Source organism: Kwoniella dendrophila, chromosome 11, assembly GCF_036810415.1.
Source record: "Kwoniella dendrophila CBS 6074 chromosome 11, complete sequence".
Classification (NCBI taxonomy): Eukaryota; Fungi; Basidiomycota; class Tremellomycetes; order Tremellales; family Cryptococcaceae; genus Kwoniella; species Kwoniella dendrophila.
In genome coordinates this window covers 1,087,374-1,104,420 of record NC_089486.1, presented here as the reverse complement: position 1 = coordinate 1,104,420, position 17,047 = coordinate 1,087,374, and the positions used below count along the sequence as shown (strand labels likewise).

General features: G+C 37.2%; 6 protein-coding genes across 6 annotated transcripts; 2 read left to right on the top strand and 4 right to left on the bottom strand.

The window, feature by feature from the left end:
- Window positions 1-69: 69 nt before the first annotated feature.
- L201_007967 (uncharacterized protein) lies at window positions 70-4,239 on the bottom strand (the record flags this gene model as incomplete). Its single annotated transcript, XM_066223668.1, has 25 exons — window positions 70-138; window positions 204-305; window positions 378-446; window positions 589-797; window positions 854-943; window positions 1,002-1,122; window positions 1,187-1,278; window positions 1,334-1,344; window positions 1,410-1,654; window positions 1,720-1,788; window positions 1,839-1,854; window positions 1,912-1,976; window positions 2,029-2,079; window positions 2,132-2,138; window positions 2,195-2,276; window positions 2,328-2,371; window positions 2,482-2,545; window positions 2,610-2,667; window positions 2,724-2,816; window positions 2,877-3,364; window positions 3,420-3,480; window positions 3,552-3,590; window positions 3,648-3,749; window positions 3,805-3,846; window positions 3,916-4,239. 25 exons carry the CDS (start codon window positions 4,237-4,239, stop codon window positions 70-72), a joined length of 2,613 nt encoding a protein of 870 aa, XP_066079765.1.
- Window positions 4,240-4,851: 612 nt separating this feature from the next.
- On the top strand, window positions 4,852-7,562 carry L201_007966 (uncharacterized protein; the record flags this gene model as incomplete). The annotated part of the gene is made up of 8 exons (XM_066223667.1): window positions 4,852-4,995; window positions 5,050-5,178; window positions 5,240-5,494; window positions 5,570-5,776; window positions 5,838-6,295; window positions 6,374-6,838; window positions 6,940-7,278; window positions 7,421-7,562. The coding sequence occupies 8 exons, from the start codon at window positions 4,852-4,854 to the stop codon at window positions 7,560-7,562; spliced, it is 2,139 nt and encodes a 712-aa protein (XP_066079764.1).
- Window positions 7,563-8,025: 463 nt separating this feature from the next.
- On the bottom strand, window positions 8,026-9,487 carry L201_007965 (uncharacterized protein; the record flags this gene model as incomplete). The annotated part of the gene is made up of 2 exons (XM_066223666.1): window positions 8,026-9,361; window positions 9,465-9,487. The coding sequence occupies 2 exons, from the start codon at window positions 9,485-9,487 to the stop codon at window positions 8,026-8,028; spliced, it is 1,359 nt and encodes a 452-aa protein (XP_066079763.1).
- Window positions 9,488-10,936: 1,449 nt separating this feature from the next.
- Window positions 10,937-13,548, bottom strand: L201_007964 (uncharacterized protein; the record flags this gene model as incomplete). Its single annotated transcript, XM_066223665.1, has 8 exons — window positions 10,937-11,032; window positions 11,111-11,169; window positions 11,255-11,405; window positions 11,497-12,112; window positions 12,173-12,231; window positions 12,383-12,695; window positions 12,926-13,167; window positions 13,354-13,548. The coding sequence occupies 8 exons, from the start codon at window positions 13,546-13,548 to the stop codon at window positions 10,937-10,939; spliced, it is 1,731 nt and encodes a 576-aa protein (XP_066079762.1).
- Window positions 13,549-14,267: 719 nt separating this feature from the next.
- Window positions 14,268-14,911, bottom strand: L201_007963 (histone H3; the record flags this gene model as incomplete). Its single annotated transcript, XM_066223664.1, has 4 exons — window positions 14,268-14,366; window positions 14,431-14,576; window positions 14,640-14,762; window positions 14,851-14,911. 4 exons carry the CDS (start codon window positions 14,909-14,911, stop codon window positions 14,268-14,270), a joined length of 429 nt encoding a protein of 142 aa, XP_066079761.1.
- A 1,023-nt stretch (window positions 14,912-15,934) lies between these two features.
- On the top strand, window positions 15,935-16,990 carry L201_007962 (uncharacterized protein; the record flags this gene model as incomplete). The annotated part of the gene is made up of 6 exons (XM_066223663.1): window positions 15,935-15,972; window positions 16,146-16,262; window positions 16,590-16,678; window positions 16,748-16,775; window positions 16,844-16,859; window positions 16,937-16,990. 6 exons carry the CDS (start codon window positions 15,935-15,937, stop codon window positions 16,988-16,990), a joined length of 342 nt encoding a protein of 113 aa, XP_066079760.1.
- Window positions 16,991-17,047: the final 57 nt, after the last annotated feature.

The window sequence follows — 17,047 nt, the reverse complement described above, 5'->3', positions numbered from 1 at the left end:
GATTACAAAGCTATATTCGTTCCTTCCGTCATGTCTAAACAAAATTCAAGTGTATCCCTTTTCCACTTCTTAAACGTATAAAGCTAAGGTATAAGAATTGACTGATAGCCAATCACCCTCAGTCATCCATTTGAGATCCTGTAAAGCAATGATCTGTTAGTATCGTGGATTCTAAGCACACCTGTCATCCAACTCGAACTTACAATACAGAAATCACATGGCATATCAACTAAATGTCCTTTGATTTTACTTAATTCTTCTTTTACTTGTTGTAATGTCAAATTTCTATCGGCTACATGACCACTCTGGAAGATGGACAGTTACAGGAATCAAATCAGTAGTCTGAACAACAAAGAGTATGTTCTATCTGAACTTACCGATATCCCTGCGTTCGGAGCGAGATACTTCTTATAATCTTCCCAATTCCTAATCTCGTCGTTTGGAACCTAGTTCCAGTCAGGAATATTAGTTTGCACTCAGAGATATTGTTCTTCCAGACTTGATAATGAAGCAATGACGAAACGAACTGGGAAAAGGCGATTCAAGGAAGAATGAAGCGGAATGGTATTTGAGCGTAGGGACACTTACAGGTCTGAAAATTCTCTGGAAGATCTCCCTGTTGCGTCTGCCTGTTCCGACCCACAGTTCTTGGAATTCATCACTCAAAACATCTTCAACGGCTTTATCTTCTGCAGAACCGAAATCGTATACGTGAGGTTCAGGTGCAGGATGCATTGCTGGACTAGGATGCTCAGCAGAATCAAATGGTGGTTGAGGTGGAAGTAACCCAAGATGTTCTGAATTGCGAAATATCAGTAAACCTGTAGATACCAAAGTGATTTGTATGTCATACCTCTCATCAAAGATCTTCTTAAAGTAGTAGCGTAATTACTTGCCATGTATTTCTTACCGTCCATTGTTGATTCGATCATATCAGAATCCTCTGGTGATAGAAGGGGTCTCAGCTGTGCGAAAGGATGTTTTTAATACAGCTGGCTTACCGATCAAAATAGCGATCTCGGAATCGTGATCTCCAACTTGACTTCTATCGTTCAAGTTGGCTGATCCACATATCACTCTACGGTCGTCTACAATCATTAATTTACTGTGAATGTAAAGAATCTGCACCATGTATTGTCAGCCTCGATTGTTAATCATTTACTAACAACGGTGAATGTTGGCTCACTTCAGATACATAGCATTCCAATTCCTCTTCATCTGTACCATCCCATTGTTCTTCTAGTAAGGAGGTTTTATCTTGTAGAGCGTGTTGACCAACTGTCAGAAATGAGGTTAGTACGAGAATGGGTCATCGGTCCAATTTATCGCTTACCATTGTCAGATCTACACATAAACATATCTTATATCAGTAAATCCAGTCGTGTATATATGGACAGATATATACTCACACATGCTTGTCATCATTGTTTCTGCCATTTTGGAATCTCTCTATTATCTGTTTAGCGTCATCTATGCTCTTAGGTAGCTTGATAGCTTTTTGAACAGTGTTTTTCTTGTTGATTTGATCTACCCCATCAGTCTGATCATGAGGTTGTTCTATATTGACAGTTTCATCTTGACCACCTCCGACGTCATCCGACCCTACGTAGACTTTCGCCAAAGCGACCTGAGCTTCGTGGAATGTCACTCCGGACTGAGAACGTTTATTTATCAGCTTAACATGCTCAGCACCTTACGGCAATACAGAGACAGGCCTACCTTTTCTTCTATTCGTTTGATAGCTTGTTTAGGATTATTGATTCGATCATAACTTCGCAAGTTCCAAAACTGGTATAATGTCAGCTACAACGATTGACAAAATGGCTTTAGCTACTTACAGTGATATAATCCATTCTGCGAAGGAGTCAGTGTTATCCTCTGAAGCCGACATGGAAGGAGAGGCTGACTCACGGCTCGAAACCTGCTTCTCTGACCATTTCAAAAATCGAAGCACCGCCACGGTTAATCGTTCGATACTACATCAAATATCAGCTTCAGTGCTCGACCAGATGAACATATCAATCTCACCTGAGCCTCCATGATAGCTTTGAGACCAGACTGGGTTTGGATGTCACCAGGCTAATATGGAGATTCAGCTAATGTTGGCTCCAAAGCTCATACTACAACTCACGAAAGCACTGTAGAATTGCAGGATGTCAGCATCATATAAATGGAGTCGGCTGGCGTCACTCACGGTACTGCAGGAATTAGCACAATGATCTTGAATTTTCTGCCTTCTTGAGCCGCGGAAATGATTCTTTGAGCCAAAGCGAGAGCTAGACAACAAGTCAGTCCCCTGGTCAAGATCGCGCTATATATAAGCTTACCAATCAGGTTCTTAACTGGTTGTCCTTCTTTACAGGAGGAAATGCTGTTGTATATTTGGTTAGTTTTCTGGTAAGATCACCATATGATCATGCTCACACTGCGAAATGTTCAAGTCAGCTACTATGTTATCAGCAAGCTGTCCGAGAACAGCACTTACAGAATTGGTTTTCGATGTATATACAATGATTAGCCTCTCGGATCAAGCCAATATACGCCTCTGATATGGATGCCAATATGGTCAGAACGATGTTTGTTAACATGAGTACTGTTTGCCGACTCACGCTGGATACTGTTCTCCAACAATATACCATGACTCCAATCAGCTGCAGAACGAAGTACCTAGAGGCGATAGCTTCAGCTTTTAATGCTACGAGATACTCTATAGCTGAACTCACCTGAACTCGACAAGTGCCATATGGTACAGGATCTACAGCTTTTGGCGCTTCAGACGGTGGGAAGTGATAAGGATGGAAGAACTGCCTTCCTTTCTATAAAGAAACCATATTGTTAGAAGGGTTCTTTGGGACAGGGCTCGAATCACTGCTTACATCTTTCCAATCGGATAAATGAGGATGATGTAGTCTAAATTCGTTATCTTTGATGAGCTTCTCTTCATCATGTCGAGATTTGACATCATCCCAAGGGAAAGGTAGCGAGAGCCATTCCATTCGATGATCGTGCTTGTATTTGATGTTTTTGACAAAATTCCATCGCTCGCAAAAATGTTGTACCAAATCTACTACAGTAGGCCCTAGTATCGTTAAAGACACATCATGCCAAGGCATTCTAGGAGCATCTTGGATAGCTAAAGCATTACTCGTGTATTTGTCGACGGTCTGAAAATCCATAATTCTTGAATTGTTATAATCTTGACCAGGGAAAAGTGATTTATAAAATTCTGTTGGGTGTACATCTGCTAAAGGATGATTTCTTGTATCCCATCTACCAAAACAAGCATCTAATCCACCCATGGCTGCGATGGTGTTATCTACTACACAAAGTTTTTCGTGGTGGGAAAAGTAGTATACGAGTTCACCTAAACAAGTTTGGATCAGCTGTGAAAACGCCTTGGTTGGTTCCAAGCAATTTACCTCCACTGTGATCAGGATGTCTCATTACAGAGATGTTTTCGTGAAGATCTTCTAAGGCATGCTACGAAGGGAGAAAGACAAAGGTCAGTCATTGTCAAGGCAATGCACTTGTTTTGTAAAAGGCAAGCTTACTTTAGTGTGTTTTGAAGACAAACTCATCGACAAGTCGACCTTTGATTGTTATAGCTGTTAGATAACGTTGAAATCGGAAATAATAGTCGAGCTCACCTCCTTGTAAACCATAACATACACTCTTACACCTTGTTCAGCTTTCTTCTGTATCAGTCTATCCAATCTCCATTCGGGAAAGAGAGCTGCAGGTCGTCGAAGCTATAGTTCATGAATCAGCTGACTTACAAAGTCAGCCTAGGCAGTTACTACTTACTTGTAATTCAGGAGACAACCACCAATCAAGAATCATGATACACTATAGTCATGTATTAGGTATTTCAGAGTTGCACGATAACAATAGGCCAAATAGCCAATTCTAGCTCACTTCTTTGGCTTGATCGATCATTTCAGACATTGCCCAAAAATAATCATGTCCATCTACATGCCATTTAACAACATTACCATCTCTTTCACCTGAAAAACTTCTAAATCTATGACCATCTCTTATAGCTTCAATTTTTGCATCGACTTCTTTTTCCCATTCTTCATCATGTCTATGATTTGGATTGATTGTCGTTGATATAGCTATACCTAATCTTGATAAATCTGATTGTAAATGATCAACTTTTGAACGTAACTTTGAGAATGGTTTTGAAGTTGGATGTGGTCTTTTACTTGAATTGTGATGATCTGCTATAGGTGTTGACATCTTGAAGGAAGGATGTCTATGTGTGTCGCTGCACAGATAGCCACAACAATATTATTATGGTGTCAGGGTATTGTATGATAAGTCTGTGTGTAAGTATCGATGAGAATCACAATCAGGACAAGGTGGTCGTCCTGTGGTTGTACTGAACATATAATTTGCCCTTGATAAGCTTACAATCTGTAGTCTTAAAGAAGGGGAGCATCATGCAGTGATACGGTAATACGGTAAGGGAAAACAGGTTAACAGGTCAGCCGAGTCTCAAAGGGGGTCTTGCGTCATACTCATCAGACGATTGCTGCTGAGGAGATGACCGCTACGAAGTATATTACGTAAACTGCATTTACCATCATCAATGGGACGCGTTTTGACAACATTAAAGATGTTGGCTTGATTTCTTGCTTTTTTAGACGCGTTTCAATCAAAATTCATCATTGCTGGTCATCATCATAAATTAGACGATACAATCGTTATTCAATTGCCTTATCATCATACACGTCAACTCAGCTCAGCAAAGGCTTCAAATGCAAACACACCTACTGTTGTTCGCCTCAGTCCAATCCGGTTGATCGAATAGATACAATCTACCAACGAAATCGCGATAAAAGCAATCACATGCCCCTTCTACTTCCACCATCAGACGATCTTCGTCCGTCTGATTTAACCTATACACATGCCTACAATTCGATAGTATCCCGGGTGAGGAGAAAAGGAGGGTCAGGAAGTGGTGGTGTAGTGATACTGGCGGGAACGGATGTGGTGAGCGTAGTTCCCAGTACAGTTTGATATCTTTAGCTAACAAGCAAATAACAGGATGGATTATTAGGAGCAAGAATACTATGCTCCTTGTTCAAGAACGATGATATACCTTATCGATTAGTACCAGTAGGAGGATATTCTGACCTGGAGATACGGCGAGATGAAGCTTTGGCGTCGGAAGAGGTAAATCTGTTGTTCTCCAAGCTGTTGTTATCAATCAATACTGATGATTTCCCTTGGATAGCTACATACTCTAATACTGCTATCGCTTGGATCGCTTTTGACCTTGTCATCATACTTTGAGCTACCTTCAAGATGCCATCTACATATAATAGATTCTCATCGACCATGGAATTTACAGAATCTATTCGGGATAGATATTGATATATCGGAAGATGGTGAAGGTGAATCAAGTGATGGTAAAATATGGGTATGGGGTGATGGTGATGAGTTTACTGAAGCTATGGAAAACGTGAAGAAGAGTTGGGAAGCATTGGAAGTAAGCTTGATCACGTTCGAATCGTGTTATTGTTGGTTAAGTGAACGCTGATTTCGATTATGTTCTTCATTATAGTACGAACCGTCAGACTCTGGTGATTCAGATGATGAGAGTGATGAAGAAGATGAATCCGATGAAGAAGCTGAAGAAGACGAAGAAGAAGATACGGAAGATGATGAAGAAGTAGACGGAGACGAGTCACCCTCTCGTCGTGCTAAAAAGAGACGTAAAGCGGGATCATCAGAACCGAAATCGAAAAGGCAGAAAGACGACGATGATAGAGTGAGTGAAACCCATTTCCAAGTATACCACCACAGCATACTGATCTTTCTCTACCCTATAGCCTCGTCGACTCCCTAGGGCAATTCGAGAAGCACACCATGAACGTATACAGCGATATTACGCAGCCGGTACATCATATGGACAATCAGTAGCATTAACGATATATCTGCTAGCAACAGTATTAGAAAGAGCTGATAACGATATATTATGGTATGCAATTTTAGCTGTTACAAATCAATATATAACATCAAAAATTGATAGAGAGTCATATGAATCTTTTCAAATTATATTTCAAGATGAAGTTGTTAGATTAAATCATGATCCAAATGTGATAAATGGAAATAAAATACCTAACCCTGATGATAGAAGTATAGTAAAATCTGATGAATTGAGATTTATGTTGTATAGACATTGGAATTTATATGAATCAATGTTACATTCTGGTTATGTTGCTGGTAGATTAGGTATTTGGAAAGAAAAAGGTAGAAAGAAATTACAAGGTTTATTAGCTAAAATGGGGTGCGTAATTTTTCTGTTTTTCCTAAATTCAAATTATTGATAAGCTGATAAATTTTGATATATACTATATATTTACAGATTTTCATTACAACAATGTCAACAAACATGGTCACATATGGATATGGAGTTAAAACGTAGATTACCTGAAAAATTAGAATCTATAGCACCGGAATATGGATTAATCGAATTATCTTATCCAAGTTTTACGAGATCGTTTGGATTTCAACTTTCTTCTTTATCTGCTGCAGATAATGTTGAAGTTTTATCTTCTTTATTAGATATTGCTGTAGGAGTTAGATTAGAAGTTGATAGAGAAGGTGGTAAAGCTGGTGGTGAATGGTTCGGTGGTACAACAAGATGGAATGTGAATACAAGAGAATCTGAAACGAATTTGTCGTCTTCCGACGGTAAAGAAAATCAAGATCCAAACAATAACAATAATACAACAAATAAAGAAGATGATCCGAACAATAATGACAAAGAGAGGAAAAAAGATGATTGGGGTACAACCAACTTCTGGATCGCTTATGATGCATGTGATGAGTAAGTGATAATGCTTGAGGTGTGATTGTGTAGTTAAAGAGACTATATATATAGATAGATCAATTAAATAGATGAGGCTAATACAATTAATTTGGCAATAGTATCGCATTAATACGTCGTTCATTGGCATTATCGATGACCTTGCATAGATCAATAATTCGTGCTGGATCAGCTTTATTGGATAAAACAATAATTAGATCATTAAGGACATTTAGATTAGCTATATTAAAAGAAGGTCCAGATTTAAAATTATTTTCACATCCTTCAACATTATCAAAATTATCTTTATGGTTAGTTGATGCGACAAGAGATAAATGGTCAAATAAACAACAAAATACAAAATCTTTACCTTTTGTGGTAGCTTGTTTAAATGAAGATAAAAATTCTTATATGGTTGTTGGAGTTACGGGTTCTCCAGAATTTGGTGATGTAAGGAAAAAGTGAGTCTTCAAGTCGATACTATCGTTTTCTATCACTCTGCCGATTTCCCAAACCCCATATATTATGCGATTATGGTCTTCCTGGAATTCTATTATATCAATATTTTTGAAGAAAAGACAGAAGCTGATCATCCCCTCATAGTAAATTCGGTTTAGCATTTCAACAAGCTGCAGAAGAATCTGGTTCAGGTGCAAAACACGATATGTTTGATACAAGTGTAGTCGAAGTTGCACAAGAAGATTTGCAACAATTCATTGAAAGTTTACATCTCAGATCGGGATAGTGGTTGGTGTGGTCAAAATAGAAGATCCGACCTTAATCTATGAAATACATTGCAAGACAATTGACCAATGCTCCATATTGGACGGATCTCACGTCTTTGAGCATTACAGCAAACATTTTCTATATCTCAAAGCAGCATTCATCGGTAGCAGAAAGTACAATATGGCACCCAAAGTATCTACAATGCAACTTATATAATAATCGTCTAATTTGTTACAAATAAATTCTTGATTATCTAATTCATCTATAAGGTCTTTTACAAATATTTTACAAATGTTTTTACAATTTGTGTTACCATTTTTGCTTCTTATCTTAGTCATTTCCTTTTGATTTTTTATTGTGTTTTGATTGTTTTTTTCCATTCATCATATATCGTATAGATTCATCGATCGAACTCATATTGCATCTAATCCTCGGAGTATCATGCATTTTCATCTGGATTTCCCCATCACAAACCAAATCATTTAATCATTGGATTGTTCCAACGTCAAACAACTTAATTCTCTTCTACCATCAGAACCAATCTTACTATACCTCTTAGTGAGATTTGGACATTTTTCATCTAATTCAATTAAAATATCATTTATGATTTTTCTCTTTTCACTATATTCTTCATTTTCAATTTCTTCTTTTGATCTAATATCATTGGTAATCTTGATTTGAGGCGGTAAAATATCAGTTATATTCCAATTTATTAATTGATTTGATTGATAAGTTTCATATAATGCTTGTGAACTTCTTAATCCCATTATTAAAGATTCAACACGTTTTTTAATTATTTTTTTACGCTTTTCGATCAATTCCACTATTTCATCTGTTTCATTACTAGGTGTATTAAGTATGGTTTCATTGACAGTTACTAAATCTTCTTCTTGTGTTTCTACCTGTTCTTGTTCCGCTAATTGATTTGAATCTTCGATAAAATCTGTATGTATCATTTTCACTTTTACACCTGGACTAGGTAAAATACCAAACCAATTATTACCTATTAATTCAATTTCTTTCAAATAATTATTATCGTATATTTTTGATGATGAAGTATTAGTAGTAGTTGTTGTTGTTGTTGTTGGAGACCAAGATTGTAAAGAAAATGACATTCCAGTCATTGTATCTAACCAATTTTCATCTTTTAAATACGTTTCATCATTATCACCCATTAAATTTAAATTTGAATAATCTATAATAACTTTTTTAGGTTTTATTAAAGTTGGTAAGTGACTTGACCAAAAAGAAACTAAAATTTTAGGTGCATTTGATTTATTTAATTTATCATATAAATTTTTTAAAGCTAATGAAGTGAAAAATAATTTATCAACTGAAAGTGGTGAAGGTAATTTTGATGATAATTTAAATGATCTTCTTGATGGATAAATATCTAATTTTAATTCTTTCATTAGATTTAAATTATATATCTTACTATTAATGGAAATATTTCCATTATTTTCTGAATTGGCATTGTTAGAATTATTAGAATTTCTTTCTAATGAATTTGATCTTGATCTATTTCTTTTAACAGATAAAACAACACTTTTAACTAAATTTTTTGTTATTTGTTGCTTTTGTTTTTGTTTTTCTTCTTTTACTGCTATTCTAGTTGATTGTGGTAATGTTAAAAATGATTGTAATTGTTCATCTGATTTTATATGTACATTGGTATATAGTAAAGGTATTATATAGGAATATAGTTCTTTGGAAACACAGCATAATTTTGCCAATGATCCTAATTGTTCATTAGATAGTAATTCTTGAATGATGATATATAGTAGATCGAACGGAATAGGTGATCTGGTTTTCTCAAATCTATCAAACAGCGATTATCAGTTTCAGACATTCATCATATTTGGGAAGAGGTTGTCGTTTTGTTTGCGAAGTTTAGATAAGATAAGAAACCCACAAAACTCACTTGTATCGCTTTTGTAATGACATGATTGATGTATATAATCAATTTCTATCGTTTATCAGCCAATCTAATGATTCTATTTTCTAAATTCAAGCTAGTCCAGATTTATTCTGTGTTGAATAACTTGGTGAAAGGTAAGGAGTGAGTCTTCAGAACGAAAGCTAAGGCAAGTACTTCAATTCAGTCTTCTTCTTATGATACTCTATATTTCTCTGAATGATCTAATCTTGAGCGAAAAAGATGGTTGCAATATACAATATAGTATCTTGATGTTCGCTCATGCAGTATAATGAGCTAACTTGTCGTTCAAAAGGCGAACTTTCGTCAGAGTAGACGTAGTTCTATCAAATAGTAATCTTTCGGTCTGAAAACTCTAATTGTTGCGGCATGAAGCCGTCTTCTCTATATGACGTAGAATCAACGTTTCAAACGTCGTTTTTGGTTGGTGTACTCTGTTATTCTATTTGTACAAATGGTAGATTATCATTGATGATGGTGATGAGGGATTCAGGTCAAGAGGGCTAGTAATCAAGCTTGTATCATGAAGAATATCAACATACCATGAATGCTAATCTAATATAATATCTCTGATTCAAGCATTTCCGCCCCTTTCAACTTTTTATCACCAAAGCTGCAATAGAGATATGTAGTCCCGATAAACCCAAAAACCCCAGATAAGTGTTAACTTACTACAGTTAAAATGTATGATAAGCCGAGGTTTAAAATGGAAAGACCCTGAAGAAATGTAACGCTTCTTGTCCTGTAGGCTGATAAGAGGTGATAAGGCGTAACTTCCAAAGAGAAATGTAACACTTCTTTTAAACTCCGTTGTCTCGGTACAATCTGCAATCTGTCAAAAATTACATCGGTCCGAGAGTGGTCTCTTTTTTTTTATTGCAAATCCGCTCAATATCTTAGCTCGTCCACTTTGAGAAATATATAAGAGGACCGCAAGCAGGTGATACATTTTTATTTGCGCACCGTCTTACCGTAAAAGAAAACGAGCGGGTTATATAAAGCGCTGATAATCAGAAATATATGATAAAAACCTTGAATGATCTCACAGTGTGAAATCGAAATTGAGATAACGATATCATCTCTCGTTATATCGAAAACTCAAAGAGTAGAAAATTCCGCGCGCATCGCATGCTAAATAAAGGCAGAACAGGCAGCAGAGTATATTATCAAGATACAAATACCCTAGGCTTGAATCGCTGTCATTCAGGTCTTGTAAGCATAGCAAAGCTAGATGCCAAAGACAAGGAATAAACCGATGGACAGATCTCGGCAGTTTCTTGTCTATACGCCAGCCGAGTTCACATATCCAGATACTAAACTTCCTGGGTGTATCTTTGTTATGAACATATCCGCACAGAATTTTTGAAAATAGCTCGTTCAAGTCCATGCATGCATTGATATATATTTCTTCAGCCTGAAAAAGCATGCAACAGCTATAGCAATTTCCGAGTTCCGTTTTATGCCTCTTCTAAAGCTTCAGCTTCTTTAAGTTCTTCTAAAGCAGAATCAACTTTTTTGACTTCTGGATCGGAATCATCTTCATTTGTTGGAAGCTGAGAAGGTTATTGATTACTGGATTAGCATCAATCTCTATATCGACTTTTGGTCAGCATGGACCAAAGAGAACTCACTTGTTCACCTTCAGTTTCTACTATTTCAGCACCAGTGGCTTCACCGGCGACAGCGACGGCTGTTACAAGAGTCATTTATCAGTAATGCTCATCATACGATCATTGACAACATAGAAGCTGAAGATCAAAAGCAGTAACACTCACTATGCAAAGGCTCTTTAGCACCACCTTTTTCAACTGGAATTTCATCTCCTGGTACAGTAGCTTGTTCCTCTTCATCATCATCACCTTCATTGAGAACAGCATTCTTCTTTTCTAATTTAGCCACTAGTTTCTCGACTCGTTCAATTTCAGCCTAGCAGAATACAAACATTATCAGCGTCATATCTTATACTGCCATTGTGTACAAATCTACATAATACATAAATGATAAGGAAATCACTCACTTTAGTTTTAGCAGCAGAATTAGCTTCAAACCAAGCTTTTTTAGTTTCCAAATCATCTACTGTTCTTTGTACATCATCTTTGTTTGATGGAGGTGGAATACCTAAACTTAATAAAGCACTAAGTAAACTCATTGGAAGATTAACTGAATCTTTTGAAGAAGTTGGTGTTGAAGTACCTTCAGAAGCTGATATAGGTGTAGCAGTTCCACTTTGTACATTTGATTTTTTACCACTTTTCTTATTTTTTTTTGATTTTCCACCACCAAAGAAACCACCTAATTCTTCATCTTCACCTTTTTTCTTTAATGTCATTCCTTTGAATGCATCTTCTGAATCAACTTTTCGGATTTCTAACGCTTTAACACCTTCTAAAACTTTTCCTTCATCTACTTTGTCACCTGCGTGTGTGCTTGGTACTTCACCAGATCCATATTTTCCTTTAAACCATCCAATCAATACACCACAATCTTCAATTTCAGATGTAAATGCGGCGGATTTAGCTTCTTCTCTAAGTCTAGTGATTTCTTCAGTTCTCTTAGCAGCATCTTCTTTAGCTTTCTCAGCTTTGAATCTATCTTGTCGTGCTTGTCTATCGGCTTGTACTTTGGCGTAGTACCTAAATGTACACGTTAGTGCGGATATTTCAGATTGAAATAGAACATCAAGGTGAACTTACTTATCGTTAGATTCTCGATGAGCTTGAGCAGATTGTCGTTTCTTCTCGTAGAGGTCGTCCTATGAATAGAGGTCAGCACTGGATACATACATTGATCGTTCTGTGGATATTCAGTCAAGTATCTCTGTCATGTGTAAACGTTGGGTATTCCACGAATTTGACTCTTGTATCCAATATCTGCAATTGAGATCGAGGAATAAAATAACTTACCATCTCTTTACTATATTTATTCCTTTCATCAAACAATTTACCTCTTTCTTCATAAGCTTTATCACCTTCTGCTCTCAAATTGTCCATTTCTTTCTTCAACTCATCAAATCTTTCACTGACTTTTTTAGCTTCTGGATCATCTAATTTTTTCTTTAATTCTTCAATTCTTGATCTATCAGCAGCAATGGCATCATCGACTGATCCTGTAGATTCTAATACTTTTCTTGATCTTTTTAATGTGGTTATCTCTGCTAAGGCTTTTTTCTCATCAACTAATTTAAGTGATCCTGATTCAATCTGTTTTTCAAGTGTGCTATAAGAGGTGAAATAGAAAAATGGATTTTAGCATATCAATTCCATAAATCTTATATAACATAATTCGAGTCTGCAAGTATGAGGAGGTAGATGACGATCTAGCGTGAATGACAAGGTATTCATCCGACAGTATTCGACCAAGTACATCAAATCGATCCGACGCTTTATCACAAGTGACAATAGGGAAGAAAATCATGAAACTGGGCAGATAAACAGATATGAACTCACGCAATCCTATCATCAATCTCATCAGTAGATCTATAAACCAATTTACCTTTTTGACCTTGAACGTCTTTAATTTTCTTTTGAACAGATTCTTGCAATCTCTTCAATTCATCAAATAATTTATTTCTATCAGTTTTGAATTTTGATTGTTCTGTTCTTAAAGAATCTAATTCTGATTTAATTTCAGATCTTCTGTCACCTGTTGTTGGGGCTTGCGTCAAGGAGATTCTTGATCTGATTGCGTCCTATATACATTTCATCCGACCAACCAGATTGTATAGAATTAAGTAATGTGGTTATTGATATATCGATAAAAGCGGAGCAACCAACAATGACAGTCAAGACAGGACATATTGATTAGCACTGAATATAGATCATTGATATTTTACTTGCGATCAATAAACAAGAGCAAATAAGAAACGACAACGTACAAGTTTACTTTTCACTTCAGCGATTTGCTTGTTCAAATCCTCTTGTTCAGCATTATATTTACTTTGATCAGGTTTTGATAATTGACTACCAGTAGATTTGGAAACATTGTTACCGCCGGCAGATTTAGATGGAGCTGGAGCTGATCCATTGGCTTTAGCAGCTGAGGGTTTAAGAGAAGATGTAGGAGGAGGCATTTTTTTACAAGAATCGAGCTCGATGAGACAGGTAACAAACAAGAAGAATATAGAAGGTTGACAAAAGTTCAAATCGAAAGAAGATATAGAAGATCAAAGCTTGAATACGGGACTGAAGGGTATGAGGGTAGTTGCTGGAAAGTTACCAAAGTTGTTGTTGCGTGTAACCGTAGATGCAATAATGGTGGAATACAGTGGTATGGCGACTTTACACGTGAAGAAGTAACTCCTGAATATCAGGGATGAACTTGAGATTACATAATCATGCCACACATGCACAACCTTGTGTACATCACTAGAGTGAGACGATGAGGAAGTATGAATATATACTGTATAGATGATTATCAAGAAGCTATCACAGCGCATGGTAGTAGAAGAGAATGGGCATACATAGGAGTCGATTTCAAAGGTTGTGTGTTATTCTCGCATTGTATAAATCGCTGGTGAGCATCGGTCAAGTTCAACCAGCTACTTCTTGTATCGCTATGTGTATTATATGACATGCATGAATACATAAAACTGGGGAGCATAAAGGCTCAACCCTAAATATGAAATGAAAAACAGTAATAGCGAAACGAATATGTATAAAAGTGACATCGTGAGGAATCCAAGATCAGAGGATTGATGATAGGATAGTGTATCACGCGTGAATGAAATGAAAATCTTCCTCGATTAGATTGCTCCTCCCTCTTCAAGCTAGCTCATATTGAATGAAAAGCTTATGACCGTTCACCTCGGAGTCTTCGGGCGAGTTGGAGATCTTTAGGTTGGATAGTAACTCTCTTGGCGTGGATGGCAGCTAAGTTGGTGTCTTCGAACTATAGATGGAAAAACATGTTAGCTGTGCTCCATAGCAGATACGCGACAGCTAATTGAACTCACGAGAGAAACGAGGTAAGCTTCTGAGGCTTCTTGGAGAGCCAATACAGCAGAAGATTGGAATCGTAAATCAGTTTTGAAATCTTGAGCAATTTCTCTAACTAATCTTTGGAAAGGAAGTTTTCTGATAAGGAGTTCAGTGGATTTTTCTATGACGTTAAGAAAGATCAGCTTCTATCCGGTTTGGCAGATTTGGGAATAAGCTGACTCACGGTATCTTCTGATTTCTCTAAGAGCGACGGTACCAGGTCTGTATCTGTGAGGTTTCTTAACACCACCTGAAGTACCAGCACCTTGAGTTTTTGAGGTTGATTTTCTGGCAGCTTTGGTAGCAACTAAAAAAGGAAAAAGGTAAAAGAGTCAGTATGATTCTTGCTCGGTGGCGAAGAAAAGGAAGAGGAAGAATTGTTTTGAATGACTCACGTTGCTTTCTTGGGGCTTTACCACCGGTGGATTTTCTAGCGGTTTGCTTAGTTCTGGCCATTGTGATTGATTGATTAAGTTGGGTAGTTGGTTGGTTTACGAAACTTGATAAGAAAAGTGTTGAGAAGGTTTGATAAGTCAGGAGACTGGTTAGATTGATTGATGTGTTGATTGTTTGTGAGTGATGAGGAAAGAAAGGAAAGAATAAACGAAAAGGAAGAAGGGGGTTTATATATCTTTATCTCTCTATAAGAATTAGTATGTGCATCAAATATGACGGTGATAAAAAGGAAAGGACAACCTCCACTTTGAATCAAAACATTAAACATTAAAAACAAACGCGCACTTGATTGACTATATTTCCGCGGCGATATATGTTATATTCAGCTGATATCGCCTAGATCACGTGATTTGTGGGATTGGGTCAAGCAAGCAGCGGCATTTTGGAATTTTGGGTTAGACCGACAAAGATTACTGTTACATAAACTCCTCTATCTGTATTCAAATTGAAAAGCCGATTTGTTTCATTTTGTTCAACTAGGGCAATCATCTCAATTTTTGAGCTCTTCGTGATTGATTACTGTTTTGAGTAACGCTTATTGGAGTGATGCAATCGTTCCGTCTCAAGACTCTGTCCAAAAAGCAACATCTATTCAGCCAGAATGATTAGCCGAAAGTTGGCTTTACTTACATGACATCTTTATCTTGTCCAAGTCACTTCACACCGATGTCGCTGGTTCGATCAGAATGCTTTTGTTCTTTTCATGCTGGCTACCTCACAGCTGTTATAGCTCCCTCGTGGTTAACATGTCTTCTTCGCAATTCAGAGATTATGGGACGATTACAGTACCTTGAAATAATAATGCAGAGACTTAGGCGGCCATGTAACGTATGCGGGTATGTTTGAGGCGCCTGACCAGGACAAGCTTGAAACGTGGAAATGGTTCCGTCTCCCTTCAATCCTTTTCGTACAACCAGTTAGATTGGAGGTGTTTCCATGACAACTTCAAAAGATAGCATTAAGAGAAATAGTCATCAACATTATCTTATCAATTCTTAAGTATAGACTAAAATTATCATCAAAATGACACCTCCAGTACCATCGTATTCAGCAGCACATCGGTACGCTCTTCTCCCCAAATTACATGCACGGCCAAAAAATACTTCGAAAGAGAAACAGATGGGTGCTGACGTTTAGCTTTTTTTGTTCATTCACTATTTCGATAACGCTTCAACTAATTCGATCAACTATAATACCAATACAACTCGGCAATCATCTCGGATGTACTCAATAGACTATATGTCAAATCATTGTACAAAAGATACCTTGTAAACTCATTGAATTGGTATATTCGAAGGGATTTATGGAGGGAGAGAGCTATTGAAATTAGAGCTGAATTCGAAAGAAATAGGTTAGTCAACATCATGAAATTGCGTTTACATGCTATAAAATATACCTCGGGATATCAGTGGTCATTATGCTGGTGCTAGGAAGGAAAGAAGTGTTCAAGCTGAGTGGGCAAATACGGATATATATCACGACATTACCTTTGGTATTGTTAGCAGTTTATTGTTCAACATTTGATGGGAAATGAAGGAAGGTTCATGATCCGAAGACAAACAATAAACACCTAGCTGTAAACGACAGTTGATAGACCGCCTAGATAGAGAAATAGTGCTGGATATCGGTATCAAGAGATGAAGGGGAAGAAGCTGACATCAATCATTCACTCTCACAGAAACATCACAGATCCCCGTGCGCTCGCTTTAGTCCTTGAACAAGCAGAAGAAAGATTAGCGAAAGAAATCCACCCTGATCCATATCGACGTGAGCTTTGGAGATGTGTAGAGTATCACACTTATAATGAATGAGCTGACGACATATCGTGACACACAGCACCTCTCTTCCCTGACGGTACAAAATGGTGAGCACAACTGGCATTCATTGATGTATTAGATTCAATTTAGCTAACTTCTGGTTTTCCTTCCTCAGGGAACGTAACCTTCCTGTACGCTGATTTATGACTTTTAGACCAAACCATTCTCGTGAGACAATTAGCTAACATCAATGCTGTCATATCCGTAGCCACGTATGTTCTCCGCAAAAGAAAAAGCCGATGCCCTTGCTGCCTCCCACTAGAATGAGGGTTCTTGGTAGTTGGATGGAATTTGGAATCTTGTAGATGATTATTCAGGT